Genomic DNA, 19,469 nt, shown 5'->3' with positions numbered 1-19,469 from the left:
GCAGGACGCAGCACGGTGACTCGTCACGTGACAGGACGCCAGTGCGCAACGTGGTGCACCTGGTCACGTGACAAGGCGTGACGCGGTGAGAATTGTCACGTGACGGGGCGCGACAAGAAAGGCCGCAGCGCGGTGGATGCGACATGGTGCGACTTGTCACGTGGCACGGCTCGACAGAAAGGGCGCAGCGCGGAGCAACTAGTCACGTGACGGGGCGCGACGCGGTGCGCCTTGTCATGTGACAGGGGCCCTGTCACAGGGCGCGACCTGGTGCCACTTTTCAAGAGACAGGGTGTGACAAGAAGTGCGCAGCGCGATGCGACGAGCGCGACAAGAATAAGGGCGCTGCGTGGCGAGCAGTCACGTTGTTGGCGGAATGAGCACCGCCAACGCGGTTATTTTTAAAGTTTAGGTTAAGTTAGATCAGGCATCGGTTGGTCGGGACGGCGCCATAACTTGTTTTTCGTTTTGCATTATTTTCGGCGGCCGTCCGGGCCGTGTTGGCTTGAGTGAAGGGACCCCATAGTGACCTATACTCGGTCACGCTGTTGCGCCACTCCACGCATGTTCAAACACATTACGGGCCGCGGCCGCTGCATCCGCCACCGCCGCGGCCCATACCCCTTGTGTCAGCAAAATCGCCGCCGGGCGCGTCGCGAAGGGCCCGAGGCCCGGAGCGACGCGGCCGGCAGCGGGTAGTCGCAGCCCAGCCAGGATACGGACTAGGTGAGCCAAGCGCTTGTGGGGAGTGACCGGGATGAGCACATGTTAGGCCCATTGTAATAGTTGTCAATAAACCATGGTCTCTTGTCATCGATGCGTGATCAGTTGAAGTCAGTCGGTCCGTGAGTTCACTACCAAAACAACGGGGATGGCTCTCCGCGCGGCAGGGCATGCGTCACGCACAGACTTTGAAAGAAGGGCTCCCTCGCGCTGGAAGCAGCGAGCAGCGAAAATCCCTTCACTGAGGCCGGCACCGATGGTTAGCGTAAGGAAGTTTGCGCGCGGTGTCGTGGTAGCACTGCGTTATCAGCCAGAGTCGAAGGGCTGGAGCGCGGTGCTCCGGGGCACTGCGGCGACAGAGTGTCCGAGAGAGGAGTGGTAGTCTGCTAGTGCTGGAGTAACCTTGTAAGAGTTTGCGAAAATATACATGAATTTTACGATCAACGTCGTTTCGTTCTTCACGAAAAACACCGAACACTGCCGACACCCCAACAACGTGACGGGGCGCGACGCAGTGTGACTAGTCACGTGACAGGGCGCGACAAGAAAGGGCGCAGTGCGGTGCGACCAGTGGACCAGTCACGTGACAGACCGCAACAAGAAAAGACGTGACGCGGTGTGACAAGCCACGGGACAGGACGCAGCGCGGTGGCCGGCCACGTGCCGGAGCGCGACTCAAAAATTTTAGCGGCAATCTTCAATCAATTTATCAACCTGAACTTCGCTGTTGAAATGGTCCCGCGCTGCAAGCGATTCCATCGCCCTCGAACGGGAAAAGCGGACGATTTTCCACACTGAAAATTGAATGGCAAGACTGATGGCCAAAATTTGGTGAGACAAAAAGTCTCGCCTTTTTGGCGAGAAACAAAAGTCTCGCCTTTTTTTTGGCGAGAAACTAAAGTCTCCCCATTTTTTGGCGAGAAACAAATGTTCGCCAAAATATGGCAATAATTGCAACCCCACTCTATTTGATAGGGGGAAAATACCCCAAATCAAGATCACTCTGGTAAACACATCACTAACACAGTCTTTCAATTACTCAAGTTGAAAATAATACAGGAAGCTATCACTTTCAGATATGAAAATTTAATTTTAGGTTATATGATGTGAATTTGGTTTGCGTCAGCAAAGCGTTGCCCAACTATTTATTTTTTTTTTGTCATCTTTTAAAAAGACATTGGTCCAGTGGGAGGTCAATTTCAGTGTCCATGTAGTAAGAGATAATGTCTTTAATAAGAGGCCTAAACAAAGCGACATCCATGATGACCGAGGGGGAAAAAACTCGCGCAATCATGTGTACACGGCCCCCGAAACACACGCGAATCATTGAGAATCACGCGAAATCAAGCAATCCGAAATCAGCCAAAATCACTAAAATCGACCGAAATTAGGCAGAATTACACGAAACCAGGCAAAATCAGTCCGAAATCATTTCTTTCCGAACACAATCACACGCAATCACGCTCTACATCACCCTGGTGCGTCGCGAAATAAGGAAAAATCAGCCATGAAATCAATTAAAACCATGCGCAATCATTGCGTTTTCCGAATCATGTGTACACGAAAATCCCGAGTTTTTGCCCCCTCGATGATGACACAAGTTCTTACTCACTCCTTTGACTTATTCCATTCCCCAGTTTAAACCCTTTGCTGCACTTGGGCATTGTTGGAGGTTCCATGGACAGAACTCGGTTAATAAACTCGAATTAAGAAAGTTCTGTGCACTATCTAGCACTCTCCTTTTCCCGTCTCCACTGGACAAAATGCCAAAGCACAGCAGCAGCACTTTAATCCCCAACACAGATATAATAAAAAAAACATTTTAGTGTACAGACAAGCAACACAGCAACAGGACTGCCATGTTGAAATTCATTTGTTGTCCTCGTTGTGTCGTCTGCTACAGTAGCATTGTTTTGCGGTAGTGCCAACCTGCACTGCCTTCCAAAGTAATTTTACAAGTAACGAAAAAAAAGTATAGGTTGGCACTACCGCAAAACAAATGCTACTGTAGCAGACGACACAACATGGCAGTCCTGTTGCTGTGTTGCTTGTCTGTGCACTAAATGTTTTTTTATTATATCTGTGTTTGGGGATTTAAAGTGCTGCTGCTGTACTTTTGGGATTTTGTCCAGTGGAGACGGCGAAACGGAGAGTGCTAGATAGTGCACAGAACTTTCTTAACTCGAGTTTATTAACCGAGTTCTGTCCATGGAACCTCCAACAATGCCCCAAATGCAACAAGGTTAGCTGGGGATTGGAATAAGTCAAAGGAGTGAGTAAGAACTTGTGTCATCATGGATGTCGCTTTTTTTAGGCCTCTTATTAAAGACATTATCTTTAACTACAGGACACTGAAAGAGACCTTTTAGGATCTGACTCACTGGACCAATGTCTTTTTAAAAGATGACAAAAAAAGTAAATAGTTGGGCAACGCTTTTCTGACGCAAACCAAATTCACATAATAAACTTTCATTATATTTTCATAACTGAAAGTGATAGCTTCCTGTATTATTTCAACTTGAGTAATTGAAAGACTGTAGTTAGTGATGTGTTTCCGGAGTGATCTTGACTGGGATATATTTCCCAGTATCAAATAGAGTGGGTTGCAATTATTGCCATATTTTTGGGGAGACATTTGTTTTTCGCCAAAAAATGGCGAGACTTTAGTTTCTCGCCAAAAAAAAGGCGAGACTTTTGTTTCTCGCCAAAAATTGGCGAGACTTTTTTTCTTTCCCCCAGGTTGGAATGAATTCTGACCTTTGACTTTTCAGTGCAGAGGGCGCCTGGGATGTTTTTACCGTGGAGAATTCCCTACACCGATGCAACCACCACATGGAACTGTGTCGCCCAGTTTCAAATGTGCAGTCAGAGTGGAAGAGCTTCCAGGGGGAAGCACCGGGGTGCGCTGTGGCCGTGGGGCCAGTCTGAAGGAGGAGACTGAAATCATTTTGAGAAACACACTGTACCAAAAATCTGGCCGTGTGAGCCTGCGTAGGCGCGAGGGGCAGGGGGTGAGGGGGCGAAGCGACGACGGCTGCTAACAACTCACTTTTGCCCCGTCCCCTGCCGGTCCCATAAACACGCCAAGTGCCGCGTCTGGTGTTTTTCTCGGCCTTCGGCCCTTCCTGGAGCCTGCCCCTCCCCCTCCCCCGCCCACCCCGGCCAGCGGAGTCCGAGAGTCGCACACGTCGCAGTGCCTCTCTCGCACCGCCCGTGCGTGCGAGAGAGACGGGGTGACGAGTGCGACTCTCGGATCGGCCTGCACACGGCCAGCCCGCCCTTCCGGCCGCCCCATTGCGACCCGAGAGGCCGACATCTGGACCGCAGGCGGCGCGGCGGGCCGTGCGGCCAGCGCGAAGTCGTAAACAGAATTCCAGAGAAACTGCGTCGTGAGGCGGGACGGGGACCTTTTCGGCGCGTAAACAAAACACATTATGCGGCGCGGCTACGCATGGCACGACACGGCGATGCGCGGCACGGCATGGCAACGCCAACTAGCGGCAACGCACGGCACGACGGCACGCCAACGCGCGGCGTGACACGGCACGACACCGGCACGCCAACGCACCGGCACGACTCGGGCGGAACAACACGGCACGGGCACGCCGACGCGCGGCATGGCAAGGCGCGGCACGCAAATTCACGGCAAGGCACGCCAACGTACGGCACGACACGGCACGCAAACTCACGGCAAGGCACGGCACGCAAACCCACGGCAAGGCGCGGCACGCCAACGCGCGGCACGACATGGCACGCAAACCCATGGCAAGGCACGCCAACGTACGGCACGACACGGCACGCAAACCCACGACAAGGCACGCCACGCCAACGCGCAGCACGGCCCGGCGGGCCCTCGAGTAAAAGACCCTGCACGTGGAGACGCGGAACAAGGACGCGTTGTTTCCGAATGGCCGGCCGGCCGGCGCGCTGTTTACTGGCTCCAATAACCGGCCGGGCGTTCGGCGCTCAAACTAAGGAAATCTTAAAAGCTGTAAACAAATTTACGGCCCTCAAGGGGCGACCCTGGACGGCTGCGACGAAGTCGCGTCGTCTACACTGCAAAGAGAATCGCCCACGGCCACCACAAGCGCAGAGCACGAAAAACGGTGCAAAACGACTCGCGAAACGCGAGGCGACCGCGCCGCGGTCACGCCCGCAAGGAGTCCTCACCCTGCACTTCGCCAAGGCCAGCTCAGCTCAGATGCACCTCTCCGAGCTGCTCCCCAGAGTTGTGCGAAGTATGCGACAGGGCAAAAGCTCGAGCGGAAGGCCGCGGAGCGTGCCTCACCGCACCGTGCCCCGGTGAGGAATCAGGGCGGCTCACAGTGGGCCAGAAAGGCCGGTTGAGGCGGCAAAAATTCTAGACGCCTTTTGAGCTCCAAAGTCGCTAACCAGGGCTCGAACTGAGCTTGTGACTCCACCAATGGATTGCTCTCCGAACGAGGAATCCATTGGTGCGGTCACACGTTCGGTTTGAGACCAATTCAGCGACTCTGCAGCATAAAGCGACGTAGGAGTGCGAGAGAGACAGAGTGAGGAGTGCGAGCGGCGCTTTGTGTGCCAGAGGACCAGCGCTAGCGGCCAAAATTCTACGCTTTCTTCGAGCTCTAGAGTCGCTGACTCGAACGGAGCCTGTGACCCCACCAACGGATTCCTCGTTCGGAGAGCAATCCATTGGTGGGGTCACACGCTCGGTTCGAGGCCAATTCAGCGACTCTGCAGCTCAAAACGCGTCCAGAATTTTGGCTGCCTGCGCCGGCCTTCTGCCCCAACGTGCGGCGGCGTTTGGCGACCCTCACGCACGGCGCGTCGCGCGGGCTGCCCTCGCTGCCGCTGCACCCTCGGGCGCGGGCAGTCCGCTGAGTCACGGCAACGGACGCGCAGTGAACGTCTCCGCGAGTGTCGCGCGTCGTCTCCACACAGTGGGCCAGAAGACCGGTGAAGGTCGCCAAAACTCTAGACACGTTTTGAGCTCCAGAGTCGCTAAACAGGACTCGAACCCAGCGTGTGGCTCCACCAAAGGATTCCTCGTACGGAAAGTAATCCATTGGCGGTGTCACACGTCCCGTTCGAGTCCTGTTTAGCGACCCTGGAGCTCAAAACGCGTCTAGAGTTTTGGCCGCCTCCACCGGTCTTCTGGCCCAGTGTGCGCGGGGCGGGGGGGCTCCAGTTACCAGGTCGACACGCTCTAGCGCCGCACGGCCCGCGTCACTGCATCGACCGGATCGGATGTCCAGACTGATCGGAGGAAAAACGGGGCGGGCATGCTGCGTACCGTATACTGCGTAGCGTATACTCGGGCCGCCAAACGAGAGAGAGAAAAGAGAGGGGAGAGAGAGAGAGAGCTCTGACTCCACCAATGGATTGCTCTCCGAACAAGGAATCCATTGGTGGGGCCACACGCTCGGTTCGAGTCCCATTTAGCGACTCTGGAGCTCAAAACACGGGGGTCGGGTTGAGGCGCGCGGCGTACAGTTTAGCCTCGACATCTACTCATGAAGTGCGCAGCGCTGGCTCTCGTCACGAGACACTGCAAGCACGCATCGCCAGCTGCCCCTCCCCCCTCTCCCCCCCTGCCAAGACGCCACGACCCACCGCTCCCCTTTAGTGCCCCCCCCCCCCCCCCCCCCAACCCCCCCCCCACTCGAGAAGTGGACCAGCACCGAAATTTGGTGGAAATGTGCTGCATTCGACTGTGGAGAACACGATGCCGTCGAGTACCACACAATTTGCCAAAAACCGTTCAAAATCTTCAGTTGCCTTTAAACTCCCGCTACGATTGGAGTTTTAATCGGAGCACCAACTCTGTGAGAAAAAAGTACGTCAAAGTACGGAACATGTCTGGTCAATAATTTGCCTGGACCGTTCGAACTTGCCAACTTCGGAACTCCCGTACTTTTATTCCGTACCCGATTCCATGGGTTCAAATGGAGCAAGTTCGGACGTTCCGTACTTTTCTCCGTACTTCCGTACCATTTCCGTACAAAAGCACGGAATTTTTTACAGTGAAAGTCAAGTCGACACCTGCTCGGAACAAGCGGCTATCTCCGAAAGCATTGCAGACAAACGGCTATCTCCTAGAGCACTGCAGACAAACGGCTATCTTCCAAACCCTGCAGAAAACGGCTATCTTCTAGAACCCTGCAGACAAACGGATCTTTTTTACCCCCTGCAGAAAACGGCTTTTGATTTTTTTACTCAAATGACATTTTTATACTTTCGGATAGATTAAAATAAGGACTTTTTGAATCAATAATTGGCTGAGCCGCAGTATGTCTATCTATTAGTTATACGGTATAACTATTTAGGCTCGGCCGAAGAACCCTGTGTCAGCCAGCGAGCGAGCAAGCCCGACAATTCCGGGCTGACCACTATTTCAAAACTAAAATAGGGGACATATGCGAGGGGACACATTCGGATACAACATTGATATTTACACAAAGAAACAAAAAAAAATAGTTTAAAATTTGTCTGGTTAAATTATTTTGGAAAACAGTTGCTGCTAATGACAGTTTTTGATTCTGATTCAATATTTTGGGTTGTTGTTCCTGATGTGCACATCCGGGGGAGCCACAACAACAGCGAAAAAACAAGAGCTGCTTAGAAACACAAATCTTCCTTAAAATCATTTTGAATCAATAGGAAAATTCTATTTACAAGTTTAATAATCACCTGTTTTAATATAATTGCTCAACACGTGACACAAGAACACAGTTTTGGTAAGGTTTGGACGCGGTATGTTGGCAGCAGATCTGTTTCAAGACCGGAGTAGAAACACAAATTTTTCTTAAATTCATTATGAATCAATAGGAAACTTCTATTTAGAAGTTTAAAAAAATTCACCTGTTTTAATGTAATTGCTTAACACGTGGCACAAGAACAAAGTTTTGGTTACGTTTGGACGCGATATTTTGGCAGCAGATCTGTTTCAAGACCGGAGCCGGTCCTGACAAGTTAGGTTAAGTGTCATGATCAATTTGCAACCGTGTCAGGTATTTTTTATTCTTTCATTCACCACATTTGTCAATGACATTAATATTTAGGTGGTTAAATAAATTTTTGGTTTCTACGACAATTTTCAGGCTTTTGCTACCAATCATAATGAAATACTACGTGTCAATGACATTCATTTTTAGGTGGCTATATAAATTTTTTGTTTCTAGGACAGTTTTCAGGTTCTTCATGGCAATCATAATGAGATATTACAACCTCAAGAGGTTTTTTATGTACCATGGCAGTCAAAAGAAGAACAAGACATTCAACAAAGCAATGCACATGAAATAGATAATATAGATTCAATCATTGTTATCGAGAACATATTTCATGACACCTCTACTGAAAATATAAATGTTACTGTTTTACCATGCCAAGTAAGTACTTTGTATTTAACAAATTAAACAAATTTTGGTAAAAGATAGACAAGCATACATTCATGTAACAATTATTCCAGAATGACAATGACTTGGATGCAACTACCTATCCATTTGGATCGTCATATTCTTTTCAAGACAATAATAGATACGACAGCATTCATGCACGAAATTCATGTCAGACGTTTAATGCTACAAATGACTGCATTCATGCACAAAATTCATCACAGACTGTTAATGCTTCATGTCTACCAGTTCAAGTAAGTTTTTATTATTCATATAAAATTCTTAACTTTTTGCTGGACATGTGAACTATAAAGCATACATATGTGTAGCAATTATTCCAGAATAACAATGAATTGGATGAAAGTACCTATCCAGTTGGATCCTCAGTTTCTTTACACGACAACAATAGCAACAACTGCATTCATGCACAAAATTCGTTACAAACTGTTAATGCTACATGTCTACCAAATAAGGTATGTTTTTATTATTGTTATAACATTTCTATCATTCTGCTTGATTTCTGAACTAAAAAAATCATGTAACTATATCAACAGAAACCGAACTTCAGGAAATGCGCTGCAAAGGATTGCCAATCTGCAGGACGTCATCTATTTACTTTTCCATCAATTATGAGGAATGAGCAATTCATACATGACAATTTTATCAGGTATATATAAATCATAACACAGAAATGACACTGTTTAAACATTTAAGTTAGGTTCCTGTTATTTGTTTTGTTTCATACCTCCAGATGCAAGCAGTGGGTCCAAAATGCAGGCAATGTTAAATTACTGGAAATGCCAGCTTCTAATCTTCACAATAGACATTGGCTGTGCTCTGATCATTTCGAAGATGATCAATTTTCTAACAAGATGAAAAAACGACTGAAACCTGATGCTATACCTACTGTTTTTATGTCCTTGCCTTTGACACGAGAAAACATGCTCCTTTTTCGTGACCATGGTAGAGACAATTTACAAACAGGTTAATTTAGTTCCATGAATGACTTACATTAAAATAAATCAGCAGAAAGGGACTTCAAATTTTTGCTTAACTTTTTCAGATATGCATCAAGATAATGACAATGATAATGTACTGAATGTACAACAAGATATGACCAACAAAAATTCACATCAGAAGGTAACAAATATGAGACAAATCTACACACAGTTTTTGTTTAAGTTCCATTACTAACACACACTTATATGCAACAGTTTAACAACAGTGTGACCATCATCAGCATGGAACAAATATTCTGTGGATCTCCTACTTCAGAAGAAACAACTCAACTTGATGGAACCAGCTATTCTGATAATTCTCCATTATGTCCTACTTCAGAAGATACAATTCAGATTGATGGAACCAGCTATTCTGATAATCATCCATCATGTTCTCAAGATGTGATTACACACAAATTGATTCAATCACCAGATCGACCAGACATTGTTAAAACAAATATATTACCAGTTAAAGTGAGTTTGTGTTCTTCTTTTATATTTTATTCTGTATTTAATCAGATTTATTTGCAATAAATTGTAACTATTATTACAGAAACGTGACTACAGGAAATGTTCTGCAAAAGAATGCCATTCTTCAGGGGTTTCTCTTTTTAGTTTTCCTACAATTATGAAAAATGAGCAAGTCATAGAAGAAAATCTATCCAGGTATATGTTTGTAACGCATATAGGTTATCGTTCAAATCCTTGTGATTGCGTTAAATTAATTGGACGCACACACTGACTTTATCTATTCTTTGCTTCGTGTTCTTAGATGCAGGCAATGGGTCCAAAATACAGGCAATGATAAATTATTAGAAATACCATCTTATGATCTGTACAAGAGACACTGGCTGTGCTCTGATCACTTTGAGGAACAACAATTTCACAACAAGATGAAAAAACGACTCAAACCTGATGCTATACCTACTATTTTTAATTCATTGCCTCTAACAACTGAGAAAATGCTCCTTTTCCCTGTCCAAGGTAGAAGAAATTTACACACAGGTTAGTTTAGTTATTCTGAACACATAGATCAAAATAACCCAAATATAAGTAATTTATAATTTTATATCATGTTTTTCAGAAATGTATCAAGATAATGAACATGATGTTGATGTAAATGGAAATAATCTGGATGCATACCAGAAACAGTTTGAACAAGCCATGTTATCATGTGAATGGAGATCATGCAACAAATGTAAAGCTAAATTTATGACCCAGAAAGATAGTAAACAGAAATGTGTTTATTCTGCACCAACTTGCAACAAATTCGCAGAATTAGATCTAGATCAAAAAGTACCTGAAGAACTGCAATGCCTAACATATATAGAAGAACAACTCATCGCTAAAATACATCCAATTGTTTCTGTTGTCAAACTCAAAGGGCATCAGCTTGGCTATAAAGGAAATATCATCAATTACCCTCAAGATGTCAAAACGTTTGCAGAAAAACTCCCACACAAAGTCACTGATTTGTCGTGTGTGCTTACAATAAGAGCATCAAAAGGCCTCAAACCTGTGGATTTTCAAGTAAGAGCTAAGGTGGTCAGAAACGCGTTACTTTGGTTGAAGGACAACAATTTTTATTATAAAGACATTGAGATATCTGACACCAACTTGGCCTTATTACCTGATGATGGAAATGTATTCGATTTAGTTCAAGGAATTGAATTTAACACAGATGAAGAACCTGCACATGCATCATTGCCAAATACTATCCCACCAGAAGAGAATATCGAACAGGAAGATGAAATTTATGAATCTGGAAGCCCAATAATGGTGAAAGCTGCAAGCGCAGATCAAATAAATTCGTTACTGTCATGGCCGAGCATAAGTGACAAACCAATTAATGAATTTGAGCATGACTCCTACATAGTGCAGGCATTCCCATGCCTATTCCCAACCGGCAGGGGTCGTTTAAAATTTGGAAAAAACCAATCCATCAGTGCCTTGAACTACTTCAAACATTTGATGAGATATTGTGATGACAGGTTTGCACAACACAACCGTTTCCGCTACTTTGCTCTCAATACCTACATGCGTTGGTCTGCATTGAAGAATGGTAATTTGTTCATAAAGACGCAGCCTCAATTGCAGAACATGACTCTGACACAACTAAAAGAAGAATTAGAAAAAAATCCTGCAATGATAAAAAAAATCATGTACAGGAACTCAAGCATTTCTGGGACAAACTCTTATTGGTTTGCCAGAGGCAAGGAACTATTATCCATGGTTGAACAGTTGGGACTTCCAACATTGTTTTTCACACTTAGTGCAGCAGACCTGCACTGGCCAGATCTTTTCAGAATGCTTGCACCTGATGAGGACTTCAACACAATGAGTGACTATAGAAGACGCCAATTAGTAAAAGCAAATCCTTTGGCAGTGGATTCTTATTTTCTAAAAAGAGCTGAAACTTTTATAAATGACGTAAGTACAACAAAATTGTCAGCTGCCATACAAAATCCTAATTTATTGCTAATGAATTGTTTGTTTTTACCACATCTCCACAGGTGTTAGTAAAAAAATTTAACGTAAAAGATTTTTGGTACAGGGTCGAATACCAACACAGGTACTATAAAATAACCATTCACCACATTACATCCCTGCCTTATACATTTTAATTCAATACAACTATTTTTGTGATTCTAGAGGAAGCCCACATATCCATGGCATATTTTGGATCGAAAATGCTCCAGATGTCACCAACATATTGCAAAAAACTGAAGAGGAGCAACAAGAAATAATACAGTATTTCAATGACCTTGTGACAGCTTTCCATCCCAATCAAGACCAACCACCAGGAAACATCCATCCCTGCAGAAAACTGCTATCAGAAGTACAAGACCTCGATCAAGATCTAGCAGAACTTTTGAACAAAGTGCAAAGGCACACCATATGTTCAGAACAATACTGCATTAGAAAATGCAAAAAAACACATAAGAAAAAATGTCGTTTCAAATTTCCACAAGAAGAACAAAATGAAGCCAAAATTGGACTAAGCGAAACAGGCAATGCTGAGTTTATTCCCAGAAGAAACGATACTCGTTTGAATAAATACAATCCATACATTGCTCAAACATGGCGCGCCAACACTGATGTTGCACCTGTAATTAGCAAACAGGCTTTGATCAATTATTTGGCCAAATACATAAGTAAATCAGAGTACAGATCAGATCATCTTAAAGAACTGATGCAAATAATTAACTCAGCAAGTGACAGAAACAAAAATGCAAAGAGTGCTGTTCAATCGCTTTACATAAAAGCATGCTCTGAACGAGATTTTTCGGCACAAGAAACCTGTCACCTCCTGATGGGATTGAAACTATACTCAAGTGGGAAAAGAGATTTTGTCACAATTGGATTCAGTGATAATGAGGAATGGAGACTGTTACGCAATAACAATGATGCATCAAGTTTCATGGAGAAATACCAGGCAAGAAGTGAAGCTCTTGATGCAAAATGTCTCTGGAATGTTGCCAAAAATTACAAACTGCCAAACGAGACAAGACGACAGAACAGTGCAATACTTCAAATTTTTCCCAAATATTCAGCCACTACAACCAACCCCACAGTAAAAGAAAAATATTTTAGGCAGCAAGTTCTCCTTTATGTGCCATGGCGTGAAGAAAAAGATTTAAAAAATGATGATACAACTTCATGGGAAGAAATATACAACAAATATATACAGATAATAAACCTTAATGCTGAACAGACCAACCTGTTCGAGCAAATACAACCAGAAGACGATGAATTTGAAACTCATGAAATTAACAACCATTCTCGCCCAGAACAATGGCAGTTAATATCTCAGATGGGACCTGCTCAAGACATTCAACAGTCAAGTTTGGGAAACAGAGAAATAGACAGGAACTACAACTGGCACCAAAGTGCAGAATCATATGAAGAATATGGAGGCATACCTGCACTTTTGACGTTCATGACTCGGATGAAAAAAGAATACAAACCTCCAACCGCCACAAATATGCATGACACTGCTATAACCTTGACTGATGACCAACAAAGCATTCTGAATGTAGCACAACAGCAGATTAACACTCTGCTAGACCCCACATATGCCACAAATATGAACATACCACAAACAGTTCTCATCCAAGGAAAAGCAGGTGAGACATAATTACATTAATAATGATAATGTTTTTGTACACCTGTTTCATGAATGATAATTTTTAAAATGACTTTTTCACAATTATTTTTCATTTCCAGGCACAGGGAAAAGCTTAGTGATAGCCAGAATTGCCAATTTAATTTCATCAACTTTTGGAGAAGGGTCTTGTCTTCTGGTGGGACCAACTGGTGTTTGTGCCCTGAATATAAATGGGTCTACTTTACACAGCAAACTTAAATTCAATTTAAGTGAAGAATATGCTAATCTGAATGGTGACCGCTTGTTTAAATTCCAACAAGAGATGAAAGATGTAAAATTTATCATAATTGATGAATTTAGCATGGTGGGTTGCGAGATGTTGTGGATCATTGACCAAAGATTAAGGCAAGGAAAAGACAACCCTTCTGAACCATTTGGTGGCCTGTTTGTATTTATGTTTGGTGACATAAACCAATTACCTCCTGTTATGGACAGTGCTCCTTATTCAGATAATCAAAGCAGTATGGAAAGAATTGGAGGCAAGGCATTGTATGACAGCATTCATAAAGTCTTCATTTTGAACAACATACACAGGCAAAGAGACAGAGCTTTCCAAACTATTTTGAATAATATTGCATCAGGAAATGTTACGATAGAAGATTATCAAATGTTACAAACACGGTTTGAAGATTGTGTCTATGCCAATTCCAAAGAAGAATTTGCAACCTTTAAGGATGCCCCACATTTTTTTTCAACAAATGCTGAAAAGGACACCTATAACGAAGATAAGCTCTTGAACATGAAAGATTCACAAACTGGATTCTCTGTACCAGTAGCAAAAATCCCAGCAGCAGTAAAAAATAATGGCAACATACAAGATAATGAAGATCACGACCTTTATTTGTGCAAAGGTGCACAAATAATGCTAAGAAAAAATGTGTGGACAGAAATGGGTCTTGTCAATGGTTCAATTGGAGAGATAGTGGACATTATTTATGACCCGAACTCCACACCACACGAAGATCCTCCAAGTGTTCTCATATGCACCTTTGAATCATACAATGGTCCATGTCTAGACCCAATGAAGAAAACCATCCCTATTGTGACAGAAAAAATAACCCTTACAAAAGATGACAATGATTCAATCTCCATAACTCAGTTCCCCATTAATCTCAATTATGCCTGCACAATTTATAAATCTCAAGGACTCACTGTTAGCAAGGCTTGTGTTGATTTGGGACCAAAAGAAATGAAACCTGGACTGACATATGTAGCATTTTCCAGAGCAAAGACTTTGGAAGGTTTGTTACTTAAACCATTTCCATTCTCAAGAATACAAAACTTAAACAAGAGCTTGGCTATAAAGAAGAGGCAGAACTGGTTAAATCATCTCCAATAGCGTACATCATCAAAACGATCATTCAAAAGGACCGCCAACCGTAATAGAAAACCTAAAGGACTAGAAGAACGGACCTACCCACGGCCTTCTACCAACCCAACGACTCCTCCGATTTATCCGACCGCTCGACGACCGCACCACGAACACACTGGAGCACACCCTCCTCACGCGACACCCGGCGACCACTGTCTCCGCTTCCGCTTCCGCATTCAGTATTGCTGTACCACACCACAACAACCGCCTATTAACACTCAGCGTTGGATACGTTAGAATTGCAGTGTTTCATCAGTTTCATCTCAATCCATCCGTCATTCCCGTAACCAAAGGTATGCATTATTATGGATTTATCAAAATATTCAACCACTGTTACCATTTAAGCCTCATACCTTGACTATCGCTATGCCAAGTGGTTACATAACCTCATCGGTTCGCCATATAGTCACATGTTGAAATGATACACAAATTCCGACATTTGTGTTATTATAAATAGAGTATCTATTTTTAACACGATGCGACCGGCACGTTCGCATTATGCATCGACACGCATGGATTGGCGTTCGATGCTTATTATATGTTCTGTTTAATCTGCTTCCACAAATCCAACCACATGTCAACCTTAACTCGATCAACACTCTCGCTGTTGCTCACACAACTACATTGTTTCTTTCTGCTTCTGTTTCAGATGTCGGTCAACGACAATTATGACCCGTTCCAAGAGGACAGTGAAATAGACCTATCCTATGCAAGACCAAGAGGCCTTGATACGTTAGACCTGGGAGTGGCGTATTCACTACTCCGTCTCTTCCCTCAGCAGAGTAAATTCAAAGACGGAAATGAATATCCAATGAACACCGTAGTTCAATATCTGGAAAACGGACTAAAGTTTCAAACCATCTTGCCTAAAAAGCATAACAACAAGTCTGAAAAATGGTTCACCACAATGAACAAATTGATAGAGAACAAGATGGGACCTAAATTGGTTGTTTACGGCAGACCTACAAAAGGATTTGAATATGAACTTCTTCGCCACACACAAGGTAACGTTTGCTCTTGATAAAATTGATATATTAGCAATTCGTTGAAAACTGAACTAATTTTTCTGTTCCATTACAGAACCTGACCTTACTAAACTTGAGACTGTGAAAAATATTATGGCAAGATCCCAGACAACACCCACCAAACGCACTCAAGAAGAGACCCCTCCAAACACGCCAACAAAACAAATGCGTCAAGAGTAATTCTTTTGTAAGTAATATTTTCAAATAAGAAAGTTGTCACATTCAAACCAGCACTGGAAGTCTACCAATGCAGTATTTGAATGAACAATGCAACTCTCTTATTTGAAAACAATTCCATGTGATATTATGTACCTCACTTGAATTGCGAATGAACTTTTATAGTTTTCAAATTAGAGAATTGCATTGTTCATTCCATATACAGTACTGTTTGTGATAGACTTCTCGAATAAGTTACAAATGTGATAAGTTTCCAATCTCATTTTTCTTAGTACTTAAGGATTCCTACATTATACAAATTTTAGTAAGTAATCATGTTTTTAGAAGTATTTAGTTCTCTGTTAGTAACATTTTCAATTAAGAAAGTTGCCACATTCAGACAAGCACTGGAAGTCTACCAATGCAATATTTGAATGATTAATACAACTCTCTTATTTGAAAATGATTCCATGTGATATTATGTACCTCACGTGAATTGCGACTGAACCCTAAATTTTCAAATAAGACTGTTGCATTCTTCATTCCTTATATAGTGTTGTTTGTGATAGACTTCTAGAGTAAGTTACAAATGTGATAAGTTTTCAATCTCATTTATCATACTACTTTAAAATTCCTACATCATACAAATTTTAGTAAGTAATCATGTTTTTATAAGTATTTAGTTAATATCACATTCTCTGTTAATAACATTTTCAATTAAGAAAGTTGCCACATTCAGACAAGCACTGGAAGTCCACCAATGCAATATTTGAATGAATAATACAACTCTCTTATTTGAAAATGATTCCATGTGATATTATGTACCTCACTTGAATTGCGACTGAACCCTATGTTTTCAAATAAGAGAGTTGCATTGTACATTCCATATACAGTATTGTTTATGATGGACTTCTAGTGATAATTTTTCAGTCTGATTTTTTTTATTACTTTAAGATTGCTATATCACACAGTTTTTAATATGTAATCACGTTTTTAGAAATATTTAATTATTATTACATTCTCTGTTAGTAACATTTTCAAATAAGAAAGTTGCCACATTCAAACAAGCACTGGACGTCCAACAATGCAATTATTGATTGAATAATACAATTCTCTTATTTGAAAACAATTCCATGTGATATTATGTACCTCACTTGAATTGCGACTGAACCCTATGTTTTCAAATAAGAGAATTGCATTATTCATTCCATATACAGTATTCTTGGTGATGGACTTCTACAATAACTTAAATATGTGATAGCTTTTCAATTTGATTTTTGTTATTAGTTTAAGATTGATATATCAATAAACTTTTTGTCAGTAATTATGTTTCACTATCTACCACCATAATACAAATTTCCCGCCACATCAGATGCATTACCAGAACATTCTCATCCTTCACCCCAACACACTCACAAACCTGCCAACATCACATAACACACATACATTTAAAAAAATACCCTTTTTAAAAAATTCTGGACCCCTTTCATAACAAACCATACTTTATATACATACACTATGTAAAATATGACCGGCGGCGCAGCCGCCGATTTTTCAAATCTGCCTAGTTTGTATATACAATGCTAATTCACCCAAAAAGATATGATCTGTTGAAATCCGAACATAACCTCAAAGCGTGTCAGTCGCTCCGCGGAACAGACGGCTAACTGAAAGGCGGCTTGGTGGACTGGTGGGGGTCACTTCCGAGACTGAGACTGCGCCAGAGTTCTCGGAGTTCTGCAGGTCCTCGCAACGATGGCCGGCCGGGGGAAAGGCGGTCCCTCGGGGAAAAATACTATGCAGAAAAGGCCAAAAGGTGTTAGCAGTCGTTCGTCAAAGTTAATGAACGCCGCAGCCGCTGTGAATGAGAATGCCGTGCCGGAGTCTCCTCTAAGGACTGGTGCCGAAAGTACGTTATAACCTATGAACCTCTTGTCGTTATTTGCACCGTATTTTCTGTTTTGTTTTGACGAATTCTGTATTATTAACTACCAATAGATATTGCTTTTCTTTCTGCATTTAAAAACTCGGTTTTGTTTCAATGCACGAACAGTGTTGTTCCATGTTTCAGACCCTACATGGTTTGACGGACTCTTTAACAACGCCACTGCTAAGGATAACAAGAGAAAACAAGCCAGTCTTTTGACAGTCAAAAGAAAACTTGATTTGGACACTTCAAGTAAGTAATTCCCAAATAGGTTTCTAGCTTCTATTATTAGAACGGGGTCTTGAAAAATTTTATCTCACCACAGTACATTCAAAGACCTTACTTGTTTTCAATTAGTCTGCTACAGGATGTGTCTGAAATAAAACCATTAAATAATTATAAAATTTAAATATACTGTGTAGAAAGATGAGTGTAGAAATGAATTTAGTAGATGTAAGAGACTGTCCCTATCCCCTGTTTTGTTTTTTTCCTGTAGGTGATGGTTCTTTACGTGATGGAACCCCCAAACAAGGTTTTACGAGCCACTCAAGCCACTGCATCTCCTCAGCATTCCGCTGCATCTCTGAACGGTAACTGAGGACTGCTTGCCCCTTTTTTTGTGTTGTTAGCCACAAGATTTCTTCAGTTTGAAGCAACTGAGTTATTTTCTTATGCAAACTAGCAACTGCCAACTCCTACAATGAACTTATGAAACTCATTGCTCACCGGCTTTCCACTTCTCGCTTAATTAGTATAATCTTGTAAGTGTTCCATTGGTGAGACCTGGTTGGCCAAACGGTTGATCTCTGTGGTTAAAATGTGAAACAGTCTTGTCAAGAACAATATCGGATATGCCCTAATACTAGTTTTAGTCTTCTTATTACCATACTCATGATTATGTAGCAAAAATAAAATTGCCTTTTTCAAAGTATTGAATTCAAAAATTTCACTTTTGCTATATAATCATGAGTGTGGCAATAAAAAGAAAAAAACTACTATTAGGGCATGTGCGATATTGTTCTCTACAAGACTGCATCACATTTTGTCCACAAGAAGCAACCGTTTGGCCAACCAGGTCTCACCAATGGAACACTTACAAGATTATACAAATTAGCGAGAAGTTTCATGAGTTCATTGTAAGAGCACCTTTACTTAACTCCCATGAAAGTTCTATGCACTGCTATTGATTTCAGGTGCTTCTGACTGTTTGGAAGCCAGCAAGGGTGCAAGTGAGTCCTCGGCCTGTGATCAGACTTCGGCATCCAACAAGAATGGCAGTGAGCCCACAGTATCTGGTCTCTCTTCGACACCCAAGGACAGGAATGACTCAGCCGCTGCTCAGACTTCAACACCAAACAAATGCAGGAATGATCATCAATCCAGGCGAACATCTTTCCCAAGTGGTTGGGTCGTTTCTCCTTCTGCTGCACCACCTTCAGGTATCTTAAAACTTTGCACTGTCAGAAGCATTCCTATTTCAGTTTTTCCACTGTTATTTTTTGTGATTGTGGCAGCTGATAATGATAAAGTAGCTTCTATATTTAGAGTTATAAATAATTATTAAATTGATGTGTGTAGAAATGAATTTAGTAGGTGTAAGAGACTGTCCCTACCCCCTGTTTTGTTTCTTTTCTGTAGGTGATGGTTCATTACGTGATGGAACTCCCAACAAGGTTTTACGAGCCACTCAAGCCACTGCATCTCCTCAGCATTCCGCTGCATCT

At 42.8% G+C, this 19,469-nt stretch overlaps 1 protein-coding gene across 2 annotated transcripts; it reads left to right on the top strand.

Moving 5' to 3' along the window:
* Nucleotides 1–7,483: 7,483 nt before the first annotated feature.
* Nucleotides 7,484–17,142, top strand: LOC117653547. 2 transcript variants are annotated; one of them, XM_034399310.1, is made up of 16 exons: nucleotides 7,484–7,715; nucleotides 7,887–8,093; nucleotides 8,174–8,353; nucleotides 8,441–8,572; nucleotides 8,654–8,766; nucleotides 8,851–9,083; nucleotides 9,163–9,239; nucleotides 9,314–9,571; nucleotides 9,651–9,763; nucleotides 9,870–10,102; nucleotides 10,182–11,527; nucleotides 11,611–11,669; nucleotides 11,750–13,224; nucleotides 13,325–14,930; nucleotides 15,287–15,641; nucleotides 15,718–17,142. In XM_034399310.1, the coding sequence occupies exons 1-14, from the start codon at nucleotides 7,692–7,694 to the stop codon at nucleotides 14,602–14,604; spliced, it is 5,730 nt and encodes a 1,909-aa protein (XP_034255201.1). In that variant the 5' UTR covers nucleotides 7,484–7,691; the 3' UTR covers nucleotides 14,605–14,930; nucleotides 15,287–15,641; nucleotides 15,718–17,142. The 2 variants fall into 2 exon arrangements, with proteins under 2 accessions (XP_034255201.1, XP_034255200.1); XM_034399309.1 differs by having other exon boundaries at nucleotides 8,429–8,572.
* The last annotated feature ends 2,327 nt before the right edge of the window (nucleotides 17,143–19,469 follow it).

The sequence above is a fragment of the Thrips palmi genome, unplaced genomic scaffold, assembly GCF_012932325.1.
Source record: "Thrips palmi isolate BJ-2018 unplaced genomic scaffold, TpBJ-2018v1 HiC_scaffold_8, whole genome shotgun sequence".
Classification (NCBI taxonomy): domain Eukaryota; kingdom Metazoa; phylum Arthropoda; class Insecta; order Thysanoptera; family Thripidae; genus Thrips; species Thrips palmi.
Note: the sequence above shows the minus strand (reverse complement) of the source record. Positions and strands in the feature narration are given on the sequence as shown.

Bases quoted from the DNA above. Each gene is read 5' to 3' on its own strand.
- LOC117653547 (XM_034399309.1), top strand. From the start codon at position 7,692: ATGATCAATTTGCAACCGTGTCAG. The intron at 7,716-7,886 runs GTATTTTTTATT...TTTTGTTTCTAG, and splicing joins TCAATTTGCAACCGTGTCAG to GACAGTTTTCAGGTTCTTCA. The intron at 8,354-8,428 runs GTAAGTTTTTAT...ACATATGTGTAG, and splicing joins CTTCATGTCTACCAGTTCAA to CAATTATTCCAGAATAACAA.